Genomic DNA, 20,187 nt, shown 5'->3' with positions numbered 1-20,187 from the left:
TTTCAACAATAAATAGTGGCGGGTTAACTGCTGTATCGCCGGTCCAATTTTAGAAAATTTACCAGGTGAATTAGGCAACATATATATATATAAAAAAAATAATATAAAATTGATTTTTGTAACGGTGTAATGGGTAAAGTGTATTAGTATACCACAATAATGGAACGGGTAGTATAGTGGGATTATAGTGTATTGCCTGTTTTATGGAGACCATTACCCAAATGATTTATGACATTTTATTTAGATGTGACAGATAGTAGAATAAAAGAGATTGAATAAAAATAATAAGAAGAATGCATAATGTAATTAATTAATATTCAGAACAAAAGAAACAATTACACATAAGTCAAATGCACAAATATATTACGGTACTAAAAGAAAGAAGCATACAATAACTACAAAAGCATGTAAATTGCTAATAGATAATTTTGACTTGTTATACTATAGCATACATTAGTTATACTTTCTTTTTGAGTTTATACTTAATGTCTTGACGACAGCTACTCAGAGACTTCATGTTGAAGCTCTGAACGGAACGAAGTGAATCCAAAATGGTGGAAGCCGAATGAATGATTGATTGATTCCGAATGAATGATTCCTTGGTTTATAAAATCTGTTTTATTTATACTTGTAAATGTCCTTGTTTGTTACAACTAGTTTGCACCATATTTTTGAATTTTAAACCAGTCAAAAAATAGTTTTTTAATAAATATTATTGTTATGTAGAGATGCAAAAAAGCCGGCTTTTTTGAATCGATGGTTTTTTTCACATAAAAAAACGGTTTTTTTTGGGGAAAAAACGAGAATTTTGGAAATTTTGGCTTTTTTCAACTTCAAGAGTTTTCTATCTAAATAGCTTTCTTATAGTATATTCTATAGTTAGATAAAAATTCCATGACCTGAATGTGATATTTCGCTCTGAAATTCACCATCAAGATGGATGGAGCACATGTTTTACGAATTAAAGCTAACATGAAGAATGTAGTATTTGAGAGCAATTTTAGAGGCTATTTAACTTTATTTTAACTTTTGAGTTATCGACATCTTTTTTCTTCTCTAGATTATTTTAGTTTGTCATCCGTGTTTCATTTCTAAGAGCTTAGTACTCTAGCTTCTAGCGCAAAAGTTAAACTTGCCCGTTTTTCTATTTATCCGTCAAAGCGTACGTTTTTCAATATATCCGTCAAACCGTACTTCCACATTTCTGTTATACTGTAGCTATGAAGTGATTTAGCAATAATTTTCCGGACACAACCTTGAATACCAATTTATACAAATAATCAGTAGCGGATTTAGAAAAGTACTTTAGGAGGGTTTTTTCTGATTGTTTCGTTTCCTAAAAAGTCCTAATTTTATTTGGAAAGTGCTTGAAGTTTATGAGTACAGGCATAACTAATATTTCGTTTCGTTTATATGTTTAGCAATAATCTTCCGGATACAACTTTAAAAATCATTTTATACTGAGAATCAGTGGCGGATTTAGAAAAGTATTTTGGGAAGGGTTTCTTACTAATGTTTAGTTTTTTTAAACATTCGTAATTTTTATTTGACGGGAGCTTAAAGTTTATGAGTAAAGGCATAAATAATAGATATTTCGTTTGTTGCAGACATTCCGTAACTTTGGGGAACGGGCTTCAGTCCGAAAGACCGCCCCCCTAACCTTCGCAAAACCGTCACTGCTGGTAATTAGTAATAATAACGATTTAAAAACAATAAAAAAGGAAGTCGCCCAACTCACAGTACACGCACTATTTCTACATTCACAGATGGAATGAAGAAAAGCTTTGTCAGAATGGTCGAATGCTGGTTGAATCCCGGACTTCCCGATAGAAGCGCAAAAGCTAATCACTCAGTCATGTTTGTTGTGCAGTTGTAATTAGCTTAACTTAAATATATTTCGTAGTCTTTTTTTTTTTTTTTTGGGGGGGGGGGGGGAGTTCCGTAATGATATGTTGAATCCCTCTTGTTAAAAATTCAGAAAACTTGAGGATTGGGTAAACTGTGATGGTGGTTCTATAAAAGTTAACTGTAGAATTTCAAGAATATACAGAACCAAAAGCTCTAGATGTGCAGCCTTTAAGTGTATCATATAAATCTAAGTATTTCTCTTATTTTTTATTTTAATTTTATTTTGTTTCAAAAAGAGGGTATGGAATATTTTGAAGTAAAAATACTACATACTATTTTGCTAGTTATTTGTGTATTCTTTAAAAAGAAGTGTTTACTTTTAGGGTTGGCTGATTTACACCAACTTTTTTTTTTTTTTTTAATAACTGGTTTAAACCACAAAAATAAAAAGAATGAAAAATGCGAATCGTGTGAACTTCATGGTAACGTTTCCAGATATCAAACCACCTGCAATAGTTTTATTTCCCTTTCACCTTTTAATCAAGGTGTCCCATGTTCAATTCTCGGTCGAACCACAATTCTTCTTTCATGCGTAACCCAAGTAGCGGTTCGGATGTCAGTTTAAGCGAAAGTCTTCTCCTTGATAACCTCGGTATTTCGTAAGGATGTTAAGCCTAAATATACGAAATAAACCAAATTGTATATTTCTACATGCCTAAATGCGTGTTGTTTTATAAAGAAGCCAAGATTGCTTAAATATATTGATAGAAATTGGCAAAATTTATCGATTGCCTACGTAGCTTCCAACATTAGCTTGGATTGGACTTTCAATGATATCTACGTACCGGTACTAAATTTGTAATTTAATACCTCAGTTTTAGCGTACTGATTATGGTACGTTGACCTTTAAATTTTACATGCAAAGCAATAACATGATTTTCCCGTTATTGTCTTACATTTCAAGTAATGACGGGATTTTCCCAATGGCTAGGGCGGGAGATTCTCGACTTAAGAAATTTACTGACCGCACTTCTTTAAGCTTATGGGAGTTCTTCCGGCATAACCCCGCTGTTGCATAATAACATCAAGGCGAAACAAACTTAGGCTATTTCTGTGAATATGTAATATAAATACATAAAGCAAAAAATCTAAGTAAAAAAAAGCCTGGTTTAAACCAAAAAAGCCTGCTTTAAACATCCCCCAAAAAACGGGTTTTTGGCATTTTCAAAAACAACCACGGTTCTTGCCAACTCTGCTTACTTTTGTATATAGGAGGTTAAAAAATTCTTATTATATACACTGGTTAATCCTGTGGAATTCATAATGTAAATATGTTGAAGAAAAATTGTTTAAAATATTTTTTCGAAATTCATAGTTTATTTTCGATGTTTTATATTATTATCAGCATCAACCACTAATTAAATGATTTTTTGTGTTATAGAGAAGCGATACAAAGTCTGTTTTATCAATTTAAAGCAGTATTTTGAAAAAAGGCCAAAATTTCCGAAGCAAAAAAGCAAAGCAGAAAAAACCGAGTTTTTTTTTTCAAAAAAACCGGTTTTTTTCCGAGCCCTTGCATCTCTATTGTTATGTATACAAATATAGAGGTTATTTTTGTTTTTTGGTTAGTCTTGAAAAATTTGTTTATTTGTCCACCAAAACATCACCAGATGTTTGTTTTTTAACTTTTTTTTTTTTTTGCAAACAACAGATTAGATTACAAATGCACATATTGAGGTTAGTTGGGTGTTATGTTATAGCATGTTGTGAGAAAGTTTATTTTTCAGTTTACACTACCTTGGCCTCATGTTATTTTTATTTTTGGATGCTTTAACTATTCTCTCACCTTCCACGTACCAAATATTCGCACTGAAAAATGTTATTTAATTGTTCATTCTCTTCCACGTTAATAAAAAAACTTTATGCACTATTAATTCACTTATTATATGATATAGGGAATTTAATTTGGTTTGTGAGGAAGAGAGAGTGTGTCAGGCTAGAGAATAGTTGAAGTTAAGAAAATACTTGTTGTTAGCTGCTTTTGATGTAAGCGGCACTATATATGGAGGCGGATGGGACTACTTGGCGGAGGTACTTGTTATGATTTATGGGAAAGGCAGTGTGGAAATGGTGCGCAAATGACAAAATTGTGACATATGGTGTTTGAGTTTTATGAAGTTATAGAAATCAAGGAGTGTCAGTCGTTGAAACTGTGTGAAAAGCAGGTCTACTAAACAGATGAACAGTTTATCGTGTGGAAACGAAATGAAATATAGAAAAGAAGAGAAACATCTAACCAAAACCAATCGAATTTAACTTAATTTAATACATTCTGGTACTTCTTTGAATGACATTCAGTATCTCCTCCAAAACTGTACAACACATAAGCCATGCATTTTATGACACATATAAAGTGTTTCTCCAACATCCTCGTTTATACGTATACCCACCGCCGCTGACGCGCTTGCTCCCCACGGATGCGCACGCTTGCTAACGCTCGGAAACCCCTTCTTAGCTTCTGCCCTGACTCGGTTAGATATCATTCGTTGGTGTTTTATGGACGTTTTTATAGCATACATCCACACTATATTTCGAACAATACCAAGTGAGCCGGGGTCACAACGTAGTACTTTGGGGGAAAAACTGAATACTCTTTTTTTTTTTTTTTTTTTTTTTTTTTTTTTTTTTTTTGAGATTTTAATATAGTCCGGCGTAATCCCCTGGTGGCTCCTTAGACTTAATCTATGACAAGTGAGCTGTTGTGATGTCGCCCAGCGAAAATATTTTGGAAGCACATTAAGAATAAAATTAGTGAAATAATTCTAAATTTTCAAGAATTATTTCAAGTGGTTTTCTTAAACTTAACCTGTACGTAAAAATATCTGCTGCTATGAACGTCATTAAAGAAACACTATTTCAAAACAAAACTCAGATGTCAAAAGACTATTAAGTACAAGGGTACATTCTTAAGTGATCTTTTTGATACTTTTCAACTCTTAATCTCTATGATATATGTTTAAACTACAGTTATTTTTTTAAAAAAATACGGATATACACTGGAGATGGAATTAAAATCGAAAACATTTCAATATAACTGAGAATGAACACAGTGAACCAGCATATTTACTGGCAATACTAAACAGTACCTGCAAGATTTTTGTCCAATGCTTTTTGCGAACTCAACCTTCTCCCCGTCTTTTTGCTCGCCCCCGACATCTTCTATTGCTAAAGTTAGCACCCACTACACGTTTTCTATATTCCATGCTGCTACACCTTGAAGAAAATAAACAGAAAAGGAAAAATTTCGAACAAACCGTCCACCACTTTCGACTGCCATATTGGACTGTCAGGTCATGTGACAACAACTGACGTCATATACCAAAATGGCCGCATGAATCGACTAATGTCGTTGTAGGACTGGTTTATTGGAGCTTTGTAGGTGGGACTAGATATCTTTTCGGCAAGAATGTGTGTGAAATGCTATCCCTGTAGTATTGTTTTGTGTATTTACTCGTGTAAGAAACTTTTAATTAATCAGTGTACAAGTTTTAGGTAATACATTAACTGCATGTGCTGTACAATAAGAGAAACTTTCTGCTAGATCTCCAGTTTGTATCGCTTGTCATTGCTTCGGCAGAATAGTATTTATTTCGTAGGTGTGGGTGCTTCCGTGAATAATCGAAAATGTGGAATATGATGTGTGATGTTATGCCTACTATATCTGAGGATAGTATAAGCCAAAGAAGCTCTCAGTTTTCCGGGGAAGATGCCAATTTTGAACAGCTTATGGTGTCTATGTTGGACGAGCGCGACAAGCTTATGGACAGTCTCCGCGAAACACAGGAGCGGCTTGCTGAAACGGAAGCGAAGCTTACCGAGGTTGAAAAGGAACGAGATTCTCTTCAGCGGCAAATCTCTGCTAATCTACCACAGGTAAGTAAAAGAAAATTATCTTATCATTCGTATGAGTGATGTGTAAATGTATTATTGATTCTAGCATGAGCGGCTTCTGTAATTGTAGAAAACATGGCGTCGCGCGCACGACACATTAAATTGAATGTTCTTAAATTAAAAGTACATGCAAATTGTTATTCCCTTCGTAGAGAGTTACAATAGATTGAATCGTTTTTGTAACAGAGGTTTTATTAAGATTTTCATGTTACGTTCCGTAGAAATATTAAAAGGCGTGGTTCGGTCGTCATCGATTAATTCAGGGATGTCCTTTCTATCAAGTACAAGGGTATAAATGACAGATGAGAATCAGATGTTTTATTATTATTATTTGATCCATGTTAGCTTCTCAATAGTAACTATATGTAATTCAAAAGTGTAATATGATAATCTCGTAAATAATATTCATGGTAGATAGGCCTTTCGCTTGTAATAAAATGGGATACCTATAGTTTTATACCTAATTTATTTACCGGTCAGTAGTAACTAGGGCTGTTGTGTTGCACAGGAAAACTTCTGTGTAGTGTTCTTTTTTTTTCTTTTAATCAATGAATTAAAAGATAGGCCTATGTTTAGCAGAAGGGGTCCAGCTCTTTTCTCTAAAAAGAAGTTAGAATTTGGCTATTTTCTGTTCGCATTCGATTAGTTTAGGGTAGGTTATGTTAGTTTACGTTAGGTTAGGTTAGTTTAGTTTGCATTATATTAGTGTAGGGGTTCCTGCATAGTTTTCCAAAAAATAGTAGAATTTCGCTTATTTCTACTAATATTAGGTTAGTTCAGGTTAGCTTAGGTTATTTTATGACAGGTTAGATTTGGTTACGTTATGTTACGTCTAAGTACTTGCATCATTCATTTCTTCTGTAAATGTTGAGTTTTTTCGTGCTTCTGGACCCCCTTGTACTAAACATACTCCAAAGATAGAGTTGTAGGGTAGAGGATAGTACAGTATGTTAGCTTAGTTTAGGTTCTTTCCTTTCCTACACTCTTGTGCAACATTTAACCCATAATTGGATATTAAGAATGGTCACGGTTTATGTTACTGTATGGCATGAAGTATATTGTAATGGAATGTATTCAGGGCTTAGTGAAAGTATACCGTCAAATCATTTCTCCTTACATTAGGTTTTCCGTGTCCTTTTGGACGTTTTGTATTTTTGAAGGCAAAAGCTTATTCTGATTTTTTTTTTTTTTAAAGAAAAAAATGTAAAATCATGCCAACGTTATATGCGGGTTAGATTAGGTTTAATTGGAATTTCTACTTACCGTCGCGGTTTTTTGTAAATCGGAAACTGCCTTTAAAACATTGTGTACGATATCCTGCTCTTGAATCGAATATCTGAATAAGTATTTGGTCAAGACGCCTTCCAGATGCTCTTTCCATTTTTCTAAAATATAGACAGAATACTACCTTAATACTGCCTACTGTGAAAGTCCCTAAAGTCACTACCGCCTTTCGCATATCTCATTTTCGTACAGTGTATATCTATTCCGTATTTTTTTTTTATTTATTTATTTATTTATTTATTTAAATAATAGACTACCATAGAGATGCAAGGGCTCGGAAAAAAACCGGCTTTTTTGGAAAAAAACTCGGTTTTTTCTGCTTTGCTTTTTTGCTTCGGAAATTTTGGGCTTTTTTCAAAATACTGCTTTAAATTGATAAAACAGACTTTGTATCGCTTCTCTATAACACAAAAACTCATTTAATTAGTGGTTGATGCTGATAATAATATAAAACATCGAAAATAAACCATGAATTTCGAAAAAAATATTTCAAACAATTTTTCTTCAACATATTTACATTATGAATTCCACAGGATTAACCAATGTATATAATAAGAATTTTTTAACCTCCTATATACAAAAGTAAGCAGAGTTGGCAAGAACCGTGGTTGTTTTTGAATATGCCAAAAACCCGTTTTTTGGGGGATGTTTAAACCAGGCTTTTTTGGTTTAAACCAGGCTTTTTTGACTTAGATTTTTTGCTTTATGTATTTATATTACATATTCACAGAAATAGTCTAAGTTTGTTTCGCCTTGATGTTATTATGCAACAGCGGGGTTATGCCGGAAGAATTCCCATAAGCTTAAAGAAGTGCGGTCAGTAAATTTCTTAAGTTGAGAATCTCCCGCCTTAGCCATTGGGAAAATCCCGTCATTACTTGAAATGTAAGACAATAACGGGAAAATACTGTTATTGCTTTGCATGTAAAATTTAAAGGTCAACGTACCATAATCAGTACGCTAAAACTGAGGTATTAAATTACAAATTTAGTACCGGTACGTAGATATCATTGAAAGTCCAATCCAAGCTAATGTTGGAAGCTACGTAGGCAATCGATAAATTTTGCCAATTTCTATCAATATATTTAAGCAATCTTGGCTTCTTTATAAAACAACACGCATTTAGGCATGTAGAAATATACAATTTGGTTTATTTCGTATATTTAGGCTTAACATCCTTACGAAATACCGAGGTTATCAAGGAGAAGACTTTCGCTTAAACTGACATCCGAACCGCTACTTGGGTTACGCATGAAAGAAGAATTGTGGTTCGACCGAGAATTGAACATGGGACACCTTGATTAAAAGGTGAAAGGGAAATAAAACTATTGCAGGTGGTTTGATATCTGGAAACGTTACCATGAAGTTCACACGATTCGCATTTTTCATTCTTTTTATTTTTGTGGTTTAAACCAGTTATTAAAAAAAAAAAAAAAAAAAAAAGTTGGTGTAAATCAGCCAACCCTAAAAGTAAACACTTCTTTTTAAAGAATACACAAATAACTAGCAAAATAGTATGTAGTATTTTTACTTCAAAATATTCCATACCCTCTTTTTGAAACAAAATAAAATTAAAATAAAAAATAAGAGAAATACTTAGATTTATATGATACACTTAAAGGCTGCACATCTAGAGCTTTTGGTTCTGTATATTCTTGAAATTCTACAGTTAACTTTTATAGAACCACCATCACAGTTTACCCAATCCTCAAGTTTTCTGAATTTTTAACAAGAGGGATTCAACATATCATTACGGAACTCCCCCCCCCAAAAAAAAAAAAAAAAAGACTACGAAATATATTTAAGTTAAGCTAATTACAACTGCACAACAAACATGACTGAGTGATTAGCTTTTGCGCTTCTATCGGGAAGTCCGGGATTCAACCAGCATTCGACCATTCTGACAAAGCTTTTCTTCATTCCATCTGTGAATGTAGAAATAGTGCGTGTACTGTGAGTTGGGCGACTTCCTTTTTTATTGTTTTTAAATCGTTATTATTACTAATTACCAGCAGTGACGGTTTTGCGAAGGTTAGGGGGGCGGTCTTTCGGACTGAAGCCCGTTCCCCAAAGTTACGGAATGTCTGCAACAAACGAAATATCTATTATTTATGCCTTTACTCATAAACTTTAAGCTCCCGTCAAATAAAAATTACGAATGTTTAAAAAAAACTAAACATTAGTAAGAAACCCTTCCCAAAATACTTTTCTAAATCCGCCACTGATTCTCAGTATAAAATGATTTTTAAAGTTGTATCCGGAAGATTATTGCTAAACATATAAACGAAACGAAATATTAGTTATGCCTGTACTCATAAACTTCAAGCACTTCCCAAGTAAAATTAGGACTTTTTAGGAAACGAAACAATCAGAAAAAACCCTCCTAAAGTACTTTTCTAAATCCGCTACTGATTATTTGTATAAATTGGTATTCAAGGTTGTGTCCGGAAAATTATTGCTAAATCACTCCACAGCTACAGTATAACAGAAATGTGGAAGTACGGTTTGACGGATATATTGAAAAACGTACGCTTTGACGGATAAATAGAAAAACGGGCAAGTTTAACTTTTGCGCTAGAAGCTAGAGTACTAAAAGCTCTTAGAAATGAAACACGGATGACAAACTAGAGAAGAAAAAAGATGTCGATAACTCAAAAGTTAAAATAAAGTTAAATAGCCTCTAAAATTACTCTCAAATACTACATTCTTCATGTTAGCTTTAATTCGTAAAACATGTGCTCCATCCATCTTGATGGTGAATTTCAGAGCGAAATATCACATTCAGGTCATGGAATTTTTATCTAACTATAGAATATACTATAAGAAAGCTATTTAGATAGAAAAATCATGAAGTTGAAAAAAGCCAAAATTTCCAAAATTCTCGTTTTTTTCCCAAAAAAGCCGGCTTTTTATGTGAAAAAAACCATCGATTCAAAAAAGCCGGCTTTTTTTGCATCTCTAGACTACCATTACCAATGGAGATTATTATTCGTTGTTCAGAATAAAAATCGTACGTTTTCATAAGGTTACTGTAGACAAGGTTTTCTCAACCTATTTCATATGACTAGTCACCGTTTGTCATACGATATCATCATATAAGTAATTTCCGGATTATAATAAGGTTTTCGATTGTTGCTGCTTATCACTCACAGTTGTGAGCATGTAAGCCATGTGCACAATTTTGATGCACAATCCTGCAAATAGCTATTTTTTGAATTTAATTAGTTTCACAAGTTTCATTCTATTTTTATTACAGTTGTTATTTAAACGATTCTTCGTTTGTTGAAAATTGTAGCTAACTTCTTTGGGGTATTTAGTAACAAATATGGAAATAAAAAAAAATAAGCCCTACAAAATGGTCTTTATAACTATTTTTCTGCTACTACATCTGGATATTATTTAGTTTCTTGCTAAATCACTTGGTAGTGGTTACGGTTCGTTATTTGTAAGTGTAATGCAGTCATGACTATAAGTTACATTCAGTACCGTATGTATGTATGACATAAAAACTACAGTGCATAAAACACAAATCAACTTATGCGGGATGGCTACAAAATCACGAATGCTATCTTACCGAGTCAGAGCAGGAGCGCAGTATGGGGCCCGAGTAGAAGAGAGAGGATTCGTCCGTCGGGAGTAGGCGCGTCAGTGACCGTGCGTATGCTCATAAACAAGGCGTGTATAATGGTTCACTATAAGTCACAGTACCTGCTCTGGAGCCGTCGATTAATTTTGGGAATTTAATAAATGCATCCTTATTAGCGTGCGTTATCTTTTTCACCTTCCTTCATGTTCTCCAGGTTGACAGACCCTTTTGTAGGCAATACATTCAATCATTTGATACCTTAACTAACTTCAGCTAGCATATTCTAATCCACTCAAATTTGGATTCTTTAAGTCAGATACCTTGATATGTCAGAGAAAAGAGAAATCAGTTGCATGTTTTGCCAAGGGGTTACGAACGTAGAATATTTTTACATTGTTTATGAGCAAGTGAAGATCAGGCATTCTTTCCCGTGAGCGGATAGAATATGTAGTCAAGAAGTTTTCTTCACGTTTAAAGAGTTTGAATGGTCTTTGATTGTTCATCGAATATTACATTCCGCTAAATTACAGTATTATATTTTTGCAAGATATCTGCTTGTAACATGTTCTGATTCTCCAGTAGCGAAGAGCCTGTAGCTAACACAATTACCCCAGTAAAACTAATTGCATTCATCACGGCTGGTTATTAAACATTGTATGGACGCTTGCATTGAAGATAATCTGCAGCATTAACATTTAATAATTTTAAGACGTGTGGTAATTTAAGGCGAGGAAGAAAAGAATACATTTAATATGTTCACGTTTATTGCGTGAATAATGATGCTTTTTACAGTTGTAAACAGAACCAGTTAAATGAATTGAGGGGTAAATTTGGATAAGGGCGTAACTAGCAATTCTTCAATTTTTCAGGAGAGCAGTAAAACAAACGCCCTTATCCAGTTAACCATCGTTCGCGAGACAGGCGTTCGTAACGGAGCAGAGATATTAATTTAACACCACCTAGACAGATACGGACATGCTCAAACTTGCAGAAAATATGTATATCTCATTTAACCAGAAATAGGTCGATACGCCCTTATTCAAATTACCCCTTCAATTCTCTGTGGTACAGTCGTAGTTGATAGTTTTTTTCAATAGAGAATTTGGAATCAGTCAGGGCTTCGTAACATAAATATAGAAATATGATTTATTTCAAAAGAAGCAACATTACTCTCTTGTTGCTTAACTTAGTTATATATTTTCAGCTTGAATTCACTAGTCCACGTGGGCATTGAAAAATATTTTATCATTTCGAAATATTCATTGTCTTGTTTTCATTTATTTATTTGATTTGTTTTTGTTAAAAGAGCTGTTGCAATAAAGTATAAGAGAGGCTATATACATTGCAGATAGCTATCCAAAATATACCCTTGTACTTGAAAACAAAAGAATTGTATGTTTTGAAATACTGGCCAGTTAGATTTTACTGCATCTAACACTGAATCTTTGTGACTCTTTCTGTGCTATGTAGAAAATTGAACGCAAGAAGTTTGGGCTCAGTATTATTCACCAGGACATTCTAAATTTGTATTTTCATATGCTCAGGAGAAAGTAAAACACTGCCAGATTGTTCTGTAGTTGTCAATGAAAGCCATGTTTTGTAATAGAAGATTGATTTCGATTTATTACTGAAACCGGAAGTGGTATATCCAACACCTTCAGTTTCAATAAAGGAATAAGGGCGGGCTGAAACCTATTCTTAGGATGCAGAAGCGATATAAGAAAGAGACATGCTGTCTTTTAGTGTTTCTGCTCTGTTACCTGTTGACGGACAGACGCGTTCTATAAAACCTCCTGTATCTACGTAGAGTTTAGTTTAAACGTTTAAAAGTAAAGAAATATAGCTTACATTCCCCTGTGAGGAAAAGAAATATACAGTTTAACGTCCCACGTTTATGCCCTTTTAGGCTTAGGGAGACGATGATTAAGGCAGTGAATAATAATGAAAGAATTAGTCTAATGAGAAAGGGGGAGGAAACGGAAGTATCCCAAGAAAACCCACGAACACGATGTTGTTCACCGCAAACTTACTTGGTCAGTTGGATCGTGAAGTGGGCGTAACTTCCTGCCCCTTAAATCTGAAGTTTCCGTGTCAGCAATGTAGATAGAGATGCCAGCAAGGTTTTAAGGAGAATGTTACGGTAGGTTGATTGCTTTGGAGTTTAAGATGCTAGGCTATACAAGACATGGAGTTACAACTTAAATGTTGAATCCGTTCCACATGACTTCCCACCGGAATTGTAAGTTCACCTCTCAAATATTTCCTTCGATACTGGAAAGAAATGCTAAATTTGAATTAATCGTGTTGTTTAGACGCACGTTTACAGTAGCGTCAATAGTCGGTCAGCAAAGACATTGCAGGGTACTGTTAATATGAATTTTACTATGTTTGTTTATGCCACAATTTACAAATGAAATTTTTTTTCAGTAATTATACTCATATGTAGAATATATTAATTAACGTGTGTTACATGAGTTTGAAGATTGTGTAATATATATTTGGAAACTATATTGCTTGTAGTGCTCTACAACAATAACCGTGAAATTTTTATGGTTACTGTTGATGGAAGGTATGAACCAAATTGAACAAGTAAATCAGTGATAGTATTGCGGTGCATATTCGTAATGCTGTTTGCATGAAATGAAATAAAGGAACTCTTTTAAGTGGATTCTTTTAAAGTAAGTTCAAGGTGCCTTTTGGTGTCAGTGGATTATAGTGGTTTTTCTTCGAACGGAAATGTCAGTTAGCAAGTACATGTACCGAGGATGAGAACGAGGAGTTGTTGGAACGTATGCAGAAAGTGAATAACGTGGGTGCTTAAGTGGGTTCGGCATTGGTTGTTTGAGCTTAGGCTATTCTAACATATACTCAGTACTTGATATTATTTTTTATCTTACAGTATTAATGAGGTTGTATCTTTCTGTAATTTTTGTTACCTGAAGTAATAATAATCAGTCATTCGTTTTGAGCCTTCCATTTTAAAGTTTCATCTACAAGTTCCGTTATAGCAGTCTATTAGCATCGCCAGTTAGTATCTTCGCACAAACATGAAAATTAGCACTAGTTTCAGCTAATAGAATAAACCACTGTGTAAAGAATGATGAAACGAATGCAGTTCCCTTTACGTTACCATGCCTGCCACTTGGATCCTGCAGATTCGCCCTGCCCTGAACCAGACAATGTGGAGTGCTTGCTTGTAGTGACTACCTGATACAGGTTGCCGCATGCTTTCGGACTTGTAGATACGATTGCTTGGTAGGAGTACACAAACTGACAGTACCAATGCAGACTAAAGCCCTCTTTATTTAATCAGTGTGACATACTAATATATAGTTTATCATACAAAACATTCAAAAAAGTTAGTATTAACCGGAAGTAGAAAGACAACTATTTCAGAAATCATTATATCTATCGATAAATTTAGCTTCCAATGCTCACTCTTAATTTTACATGGATGTATTTCAATATGAAAACGTATGCTCTGTTGGGTTCATGAGATTGCGCTCTGTAACGTGAAACTTAATTAACTCAGAAGTATCTGAGGGATGGTATTTGATTTTTTTTTTTTTTAATGTGATAGTAATCAGCTAATATACTATTTTGTTACATAACGTAAATTAGCAATTGCCAGTTGGGAATGTTGCAGTAATTTCCCATTATTTTACATTTCAGTAGTAATGAACACCTTATTATGTTACGAAGAAAACTAAGTACAAAGTTATTAGGAGTCTTGTAGAACTCTGAATTTTTGTATGACGCTGGAAAATGACCTTGTTTCGGATTACGTCGTGTTCATGGATATCATTAAATCAACTCGTTTTCTCCCACGTTCTCATTCCATAAGTCTTTTTACGTCATTGACTTCTATAACACTTAATGCTGAAATCGAGATGTCTTATCTTTTAACTGTTATGCTGGCTTTAGGATTATCGCCATAGAAATAAAAGCTCGCCAAACCGATCTAGTCAAAAGGAGCATATTGTTTATCGATATTTATGTTATCTTTCCGTTTTTAGTTGGTGTAGCAAGACTTTTAACATCCGTTTATTGTAAGCATTAAACAAGTGTAACGGTAGTATATCTGTTACCTAATGAGCTACTTTCGTTCAGTATGTCTTTGAATTTTTTTTTCGGCGCTTCCATTCATTGTCAAAATACACTTCCCTTGTGTTAAAAGCATGCTCTTGAAATACAATTCTGTCACTACATATGAATATTTTTGCAAAAAGTACAGTTACTCTGAACTTAACAGTAACAGCGTTCATTTTGTCATCGATTTTGTAGATACAGTCTAGCTGGAGCTTCGTATTACGGAATACAGTGTAGTTTGTAATTCTGTGGATAAAATATGCTTTAGTCATGCTCATTGGAGATGGATTTTATTGTAGTATTGTTCAAATGAGAAAAGAAGTTGATGCAAATTATATAGTTTTTCTTAGTTCGGTTGGAACAAATAATGGTGTCAATACTCTTGCTATTTTGTATGCCATTTAATTGCTTCCATGTCGAGTTTTGTAATATTTCATGTGACTACCTATAATGGAAAATATGTGTTGAAATAATTGTCTGGTGTCTCCCACCTCTTGTAGACGCAAATGCATTTTCTTTAGGTCTAATGTGTTGTGTTTCTAAATTCTTGAGACTGTTGATTTTGTGATAGGTTAAAAGAAAATACTTATTTTCAGGATACGTTCAGTACAGGTCTTCTTTGATAAAAATGTTCCAAATTCAGTTAGATCTAAATACTTTCTTATTCCCTGGGATATTTTTCTCCTGTAGTCTTTTTCACTGTTTCTTTTATATGTATATATTCATGCTGGTGAAATACACATCTTTGTCACACTCTCGTTCCACTTATAATGTTTTTCTTTGTTAGTTTTCCACTCGCGTTGTTTCTTATCAGATGTAAATCTTTTAGTTCTGCTCCAGCCCAAATCTTTCCATTTTTTTTTCAGTACTCCCATCGAGACTTTGCAGTTCACTGTGTTAAAAGACTTGTCTAGATCAGTGAATACAGTATACACTTCCCTTCTAGATTTCGCAATTACCGGTATGCTATGCAAAAGTATCAGTAATATTATAACGGCTTTGTTCGACTGTCCGTCATCGACAGGTATCAAAGCAAAAGCTACATAATATATCGTGAATCGGTTTATTGGAATCGATTCAGTATCCCAGGAATATGTTCCATTTTCTCCGTTAGACTTGTTTCAATTTGAACCGGAAGTGGTAGAAATCAGTCATTTCCAGTTTCTACGTTCATCGTCACAGAGCAAAACTATAATTAATAGTGATAAGCAGTATTTTTGCAGTTGATTTGCAGTTGAAAAAATATACCATTCTCATCCATGTCTCTCTACCGAGACCGGAAATAGTCGAAATTTATAACTAGTTCCGATTTCAGTATTGATTTACCTATAGAAAAAAAATTAATGGCATTTTACTGTGGATTGAGCAACCAAGGATAACTTTCATCTTCAGCTCTATCTCTTTATTGAAACCAGAAGTGGTTAAAATTAAGGATTTCCGGTTTCGTTGACGGCCATAATAAAAAAAAAAAACTATACTAGATACGAAATGCAGTTAATTATTAAAAGGATTACCAGTTTCAAAAAAAAAAAAATCTAGATAATGGAATTAACACTTCAATGATGGTTCCATTCCAACTTCTTCGCTCTTTTGCAACCGGAAGTGGTAGAAAAGTGCTACCATTTTTGGTTCTGATATTGATTCCCATAGATCGAAAACTGTGGAGATTCGAATCCAATAATAGATTTCATGGTGTTTCTTGTTCTACTGAAATCGGAAGTTGTTATAATTAGTAAACTACCGGTTTCAATAATGTTTCGTATATAGTAATAATTGTGTGTGAGAGAGAGCGAGAAACTATTTTTGATACGGATTCAGCATCCGATTATCAGGTTCTATCAATCACATTGTTCTTTATTGCAGAGGAAAGTTATAGGTCTACTACTTCGACTGGAATACTGAATTCGCATAGTTTGCAAATTTACTGTCGATTAATCTGCATCGATTAATCTTGCTAGTAGCAATTTTTGTGCGCTTCCCTTTCATACTTAAAGGATCGTTTATGCCGCATATGATACGAGGCCAATATAGTTTGTACATCTTTCTGGGTTCTACTTCATAGCTAATGTATATATTATCGTTGTCTCAGGGAGTCCCTGGGATTTGCCCCGTCTCATATATTTCGTTACAGATTCGAAGCAATTCTGTCTTCGCTTTCTCTATATTTCCATCTCTTATCTCGAATATTGGTTTTCCAACTCGTCTCGAAGTATCGTAGACCCTGTATATCAATATATGCTTCGTTTTTTTATCTTCAGCTGCTCTTATACGGGTCCCCAGTATATTTTTCAGTCATTTTAAATCTTGGATCTGCCTGTTGCCTTTGCATTATTATTTTTCTAAAATCTTGATTCTCCCTAAATTTCCACCGATTTTACTTCCTTGTATATTTCTCTGTCCTTTTTAATTCTCACATTTTATTTTAAATTATTCTCTGTAATTTGTTATTTAACTTCTTGCATATCTATTTGCTCCCCGCTATTGTGCTATTTTCATATTTCTGTTTCTCATCTTCTGTAACTTTTACGTAACCTTCTTTTCACGATACACTTCAACTACTACGGCAGCTTGGTGCATGCAAAGTTCAATAAATTCCCCCACCTATGTGTCTATTCTGTCCGATTTAAAAAAAAATCCTCTACTATTTCTACGAATTGTTTCTCATTTTTCGACTTTGTCTCGCAAGGTTTATGATTTGAGAGGGTGTCGGCTCGAAAAGCATCTTCGCGTTTTTCGAACTTTCTAAAATCTTTTCTGAAGGATAAAATGAATCTGTTTGATATGTCTGTTCAGTATTAAGGATTCTTAAGTAGGTTTTTTTCGTTTGCACTGGCTGAACCGAGTGTTTTCCAGTTTCCTGCATTTCTTTCTCGAAGTAGTTGCCTTTTTATACTACGTTCCAGTCTATGCCCCTCAAAGAAACCATTAAAAGTATCCCTTTTCATTTGTGTTTTTCACAATTTACCTTTACTTCAGTTGTTTGCTTAGCAAGGTTGAAAAGAATCACTCCTTTTTCTAAACTGGTAAACTATGGGTTTTCAGTTCTTTTATTCTATAATATTAGAGGAAAAAAAAAAAAACTAAATCGGAGATGTTTATGTTACGTTTTTTCCAAAATTTTTCCCTCACGTGACAGTTAGTTGATAGCAGTACATTATTGTTGTTTCAGCATGTAAGAATAGGCGGTCCCATTGATCCTCAGCATTCACTTCACAAAATTGGATGAAATATAATTTCATAGTACGTATATTCTACCATTTTGCAAACTGCTAAAATTTTGCATTGCGTTGCAGCGGGTATATATCCTTTTTAAAACATATATTATCTTTTGCTTTGAGACTGTAAAATCGTTCAAGTTAAACTTTCATATCAGCATGAATTGGATATGAATATAAGTATTTGATTTCAAGTTACCTGCACTCAGCATGACAAATATTATTGTATAATATGTAAGGTCCTATAGTAGAGAAATGTTTCGAAACAAGAGTGGCTTTTTCTTTTTCTTTTTCAGAGTGGCTTTTTCGTTTGAAATAGTTCAGTAGCTTTCCCGTGATCATGAGACACAACGTCGATTTGAATATGGAGGAAAAATTGATGGAACTTTCTTACTTCGCCTCCTTAGGAATGACATTTTTAAAACTCTGGAACACACGTCCAGTTATTTTTAATGAGGACTTTATATGCGAACTTTCATTTTCCTAACTTGAGAGGCTCCTCAGACACTATTTTTGGCATAAATTTGGACCTTCATTCCCCTTAAGATACGCATTTTAATCAACAGAGTGACATGATAAAATTCCAGTTTAAAGTAGATACTATACCTTATGTATACAGAAGGTCGATCCGCGTATATGTGTCCAATTTTGAAATAGCACTAACCGTATGAAAACCCATGGGACCACCATCGGTTGGCCTCAGTGTGATGGCCATGTGTTCTGGCAATAGCTCTGCACCGTAACTTCCGCTGTAGAAGATTACGACGAAGTACAGTAAGTGGAATCTTCTCCCATTCCTCCCGGCAGGCTTTCCACAGGCCCCCGAGAGTAGTGACACGACGAGAAGAAAGTGCCCTTATCAGTAGACCAAACCCGCAGAAATCCATGGGACTGGCATCTGGTGATTTCACTGGTATATCATGAAATGGAATAGCACGAATACCGGTGTCTGTCTCCATCTGCTTCAGAAAGTTCTGGGTAGAACGAGATGTATGTGAGGAGGCCTTATCCATATGCACAGACACTTGCTTTATGGCATGCCGAAAGAAACGAGGCAGATCTGTATAAATTGGGATCAGTATATGTTGCTGAAAGAATGCAGAGTTGATTTTACAGTTTTTATGCACCTGACGAATTGTTAACTTGCCCTGATAAGAGTAACCGGCGACAACCATAAATCCTTTCGAGAAAGTTGCTTTGCAATGATGGATGAACGCAGGACGGCTTTTTGCATCTCGCGAAGTGTAAGTTATCGAGTGAATTTAGCCACAATCTGATAGATACACTCATGCTTCATCTAGTGTGGCCACAAACTTCCACTGTTCCCCAGATAGATGGCGTTCATAGAGGCCTATCCTCGACCCCTTAGTGGGTGAATGCTTACCTGGTATGTCTTCTTTTTTTATACTGCTTGATTATGTTCTTGATAGTCGTCGAACCCAATGCACAACCATTTTCTTTGCACTGCTTTTGAATTTTAGAAACCGATTATTTGGCGTGGAAAAGTCCAATTACGTAGCCCTTCCAAAAATGGTTCACATTTGGAGCCATGATGCACACGATACACAGTTTCGCTTGGCAGACGATAGAATGGACCTCCAGGTATAGCACACGCGTTTAACCACTTGGTTCGGTCGCTTCTGTGGTCAGGGGTACGGGTGTAAAATTGGACACATATACGCGGATCGACCTTCTGTATATGTGAAGTTCCAGTTGCATAAAAAAAACCTGTTATATGAATCACAGTGACATTAGAGGTGTGAACTGAAATTGGATTCAGGGTTTCTTCTCAGGTCTTCTGTACCATACGAAATGATTAAATTGGTACATTATCAAAATTCTTGGCCCATTGACTGTAATCTGAAAAACTATATACAGTAATATTTTGAATAAACTTGCACTATTAAGATCCCACTGTCATACGTGTTAAGATGCGAGTTTTAGATTTACATTCGATTAGTGTCCCAGAATGATAGAAACAACGCATTTAATTTTGTCTTAAGCCAAATAAATTTCATTTAAATCATATATTAAAATGATAGAAACTCAATCGATTTAAATCAATCACTTTTCAATGTCTACGTGTAAATCAGCTCATTACTATATTAGCTCTCTTTTCTTTAAATCTTAGCTTCATCATCAAGTTCTACTTCCAACACCTTTTTTAGGTGTTTAGGAAGAGTAAGCTTTCACACCCTTATGCTTGCCCTTTGC

The 20,187-nt window shown here is 34.5% G+C and overlaps 2 protein-coding genes across 6 annotated transcripts in view; one reads left to right on the top strand and one right to left on the bottom strand.

Annotated features, from left to right (window-relative positions):
• fsd (transmembrane protein fates-shifted) overlaps positions 1–5,216 on the bottom strand; it is a 54,756-nt gene extending 49,540 nt beyond the window's left edge. For both annotated transcript variants that reach the window (XM_081752212.1, XM_081752213.1), the window contains exon 1: positions 4,995–5,216. In XM_081752212.1, coding sequence (XP_081608338.1) covers positions 4,995–5,064 — 70 coding nt within the window. In that variant the 5' untranslated portion in view covers positions 5,065–5,216. The remainder of the gene's footprint in view (positions 1–4,994) is intronic.
• Positions 5,217–5,224: 8 nt separating this feature from the next.
• Positions 5,225–20,187, top strand: part of LOC145680977 (liprin-alpha-2-like) — a 339,480-nt gene continuing 324,517 nt past the window's right edge. The window contains exon 1 of one of the 4 annotated variants that reach the window (XM_081752214.1): positions 5,225–5,781. In XM_081752214.1, the coding sequence (XP_081608340.1) occupies positions 5,533–5,781 (249 nt within the window). In that variant the 5' untranslated portion in view covers positions 5,225–5,532. The remainder of the gene's footprint in view (positions 5,782–20,187) is intronic. The other 3 variants (XM_081752215.1, XM_081752217.1, XM_081752216.1) reach the window with 3 other exon arrangements.

This window comes from Thermobia domestica, chromosome 3, assembly GCF_964235325.1.
Source record: "Thermobia domestica chromosome 3, izTheDome1.hap1.1, whole genome shotgun sequence".
Lineage (NCBI taxonomy): Eukaryota > Metazoa > Arthropoda > Insecta > Zygentoma > Lepismatidae > Thermobia > Thermobia domestica.
The sequence above is the reverse complement of the archived record's forward strand: the minus strand, read 5'-3'. Positions and strand labels throughout refer to the sequence as shown.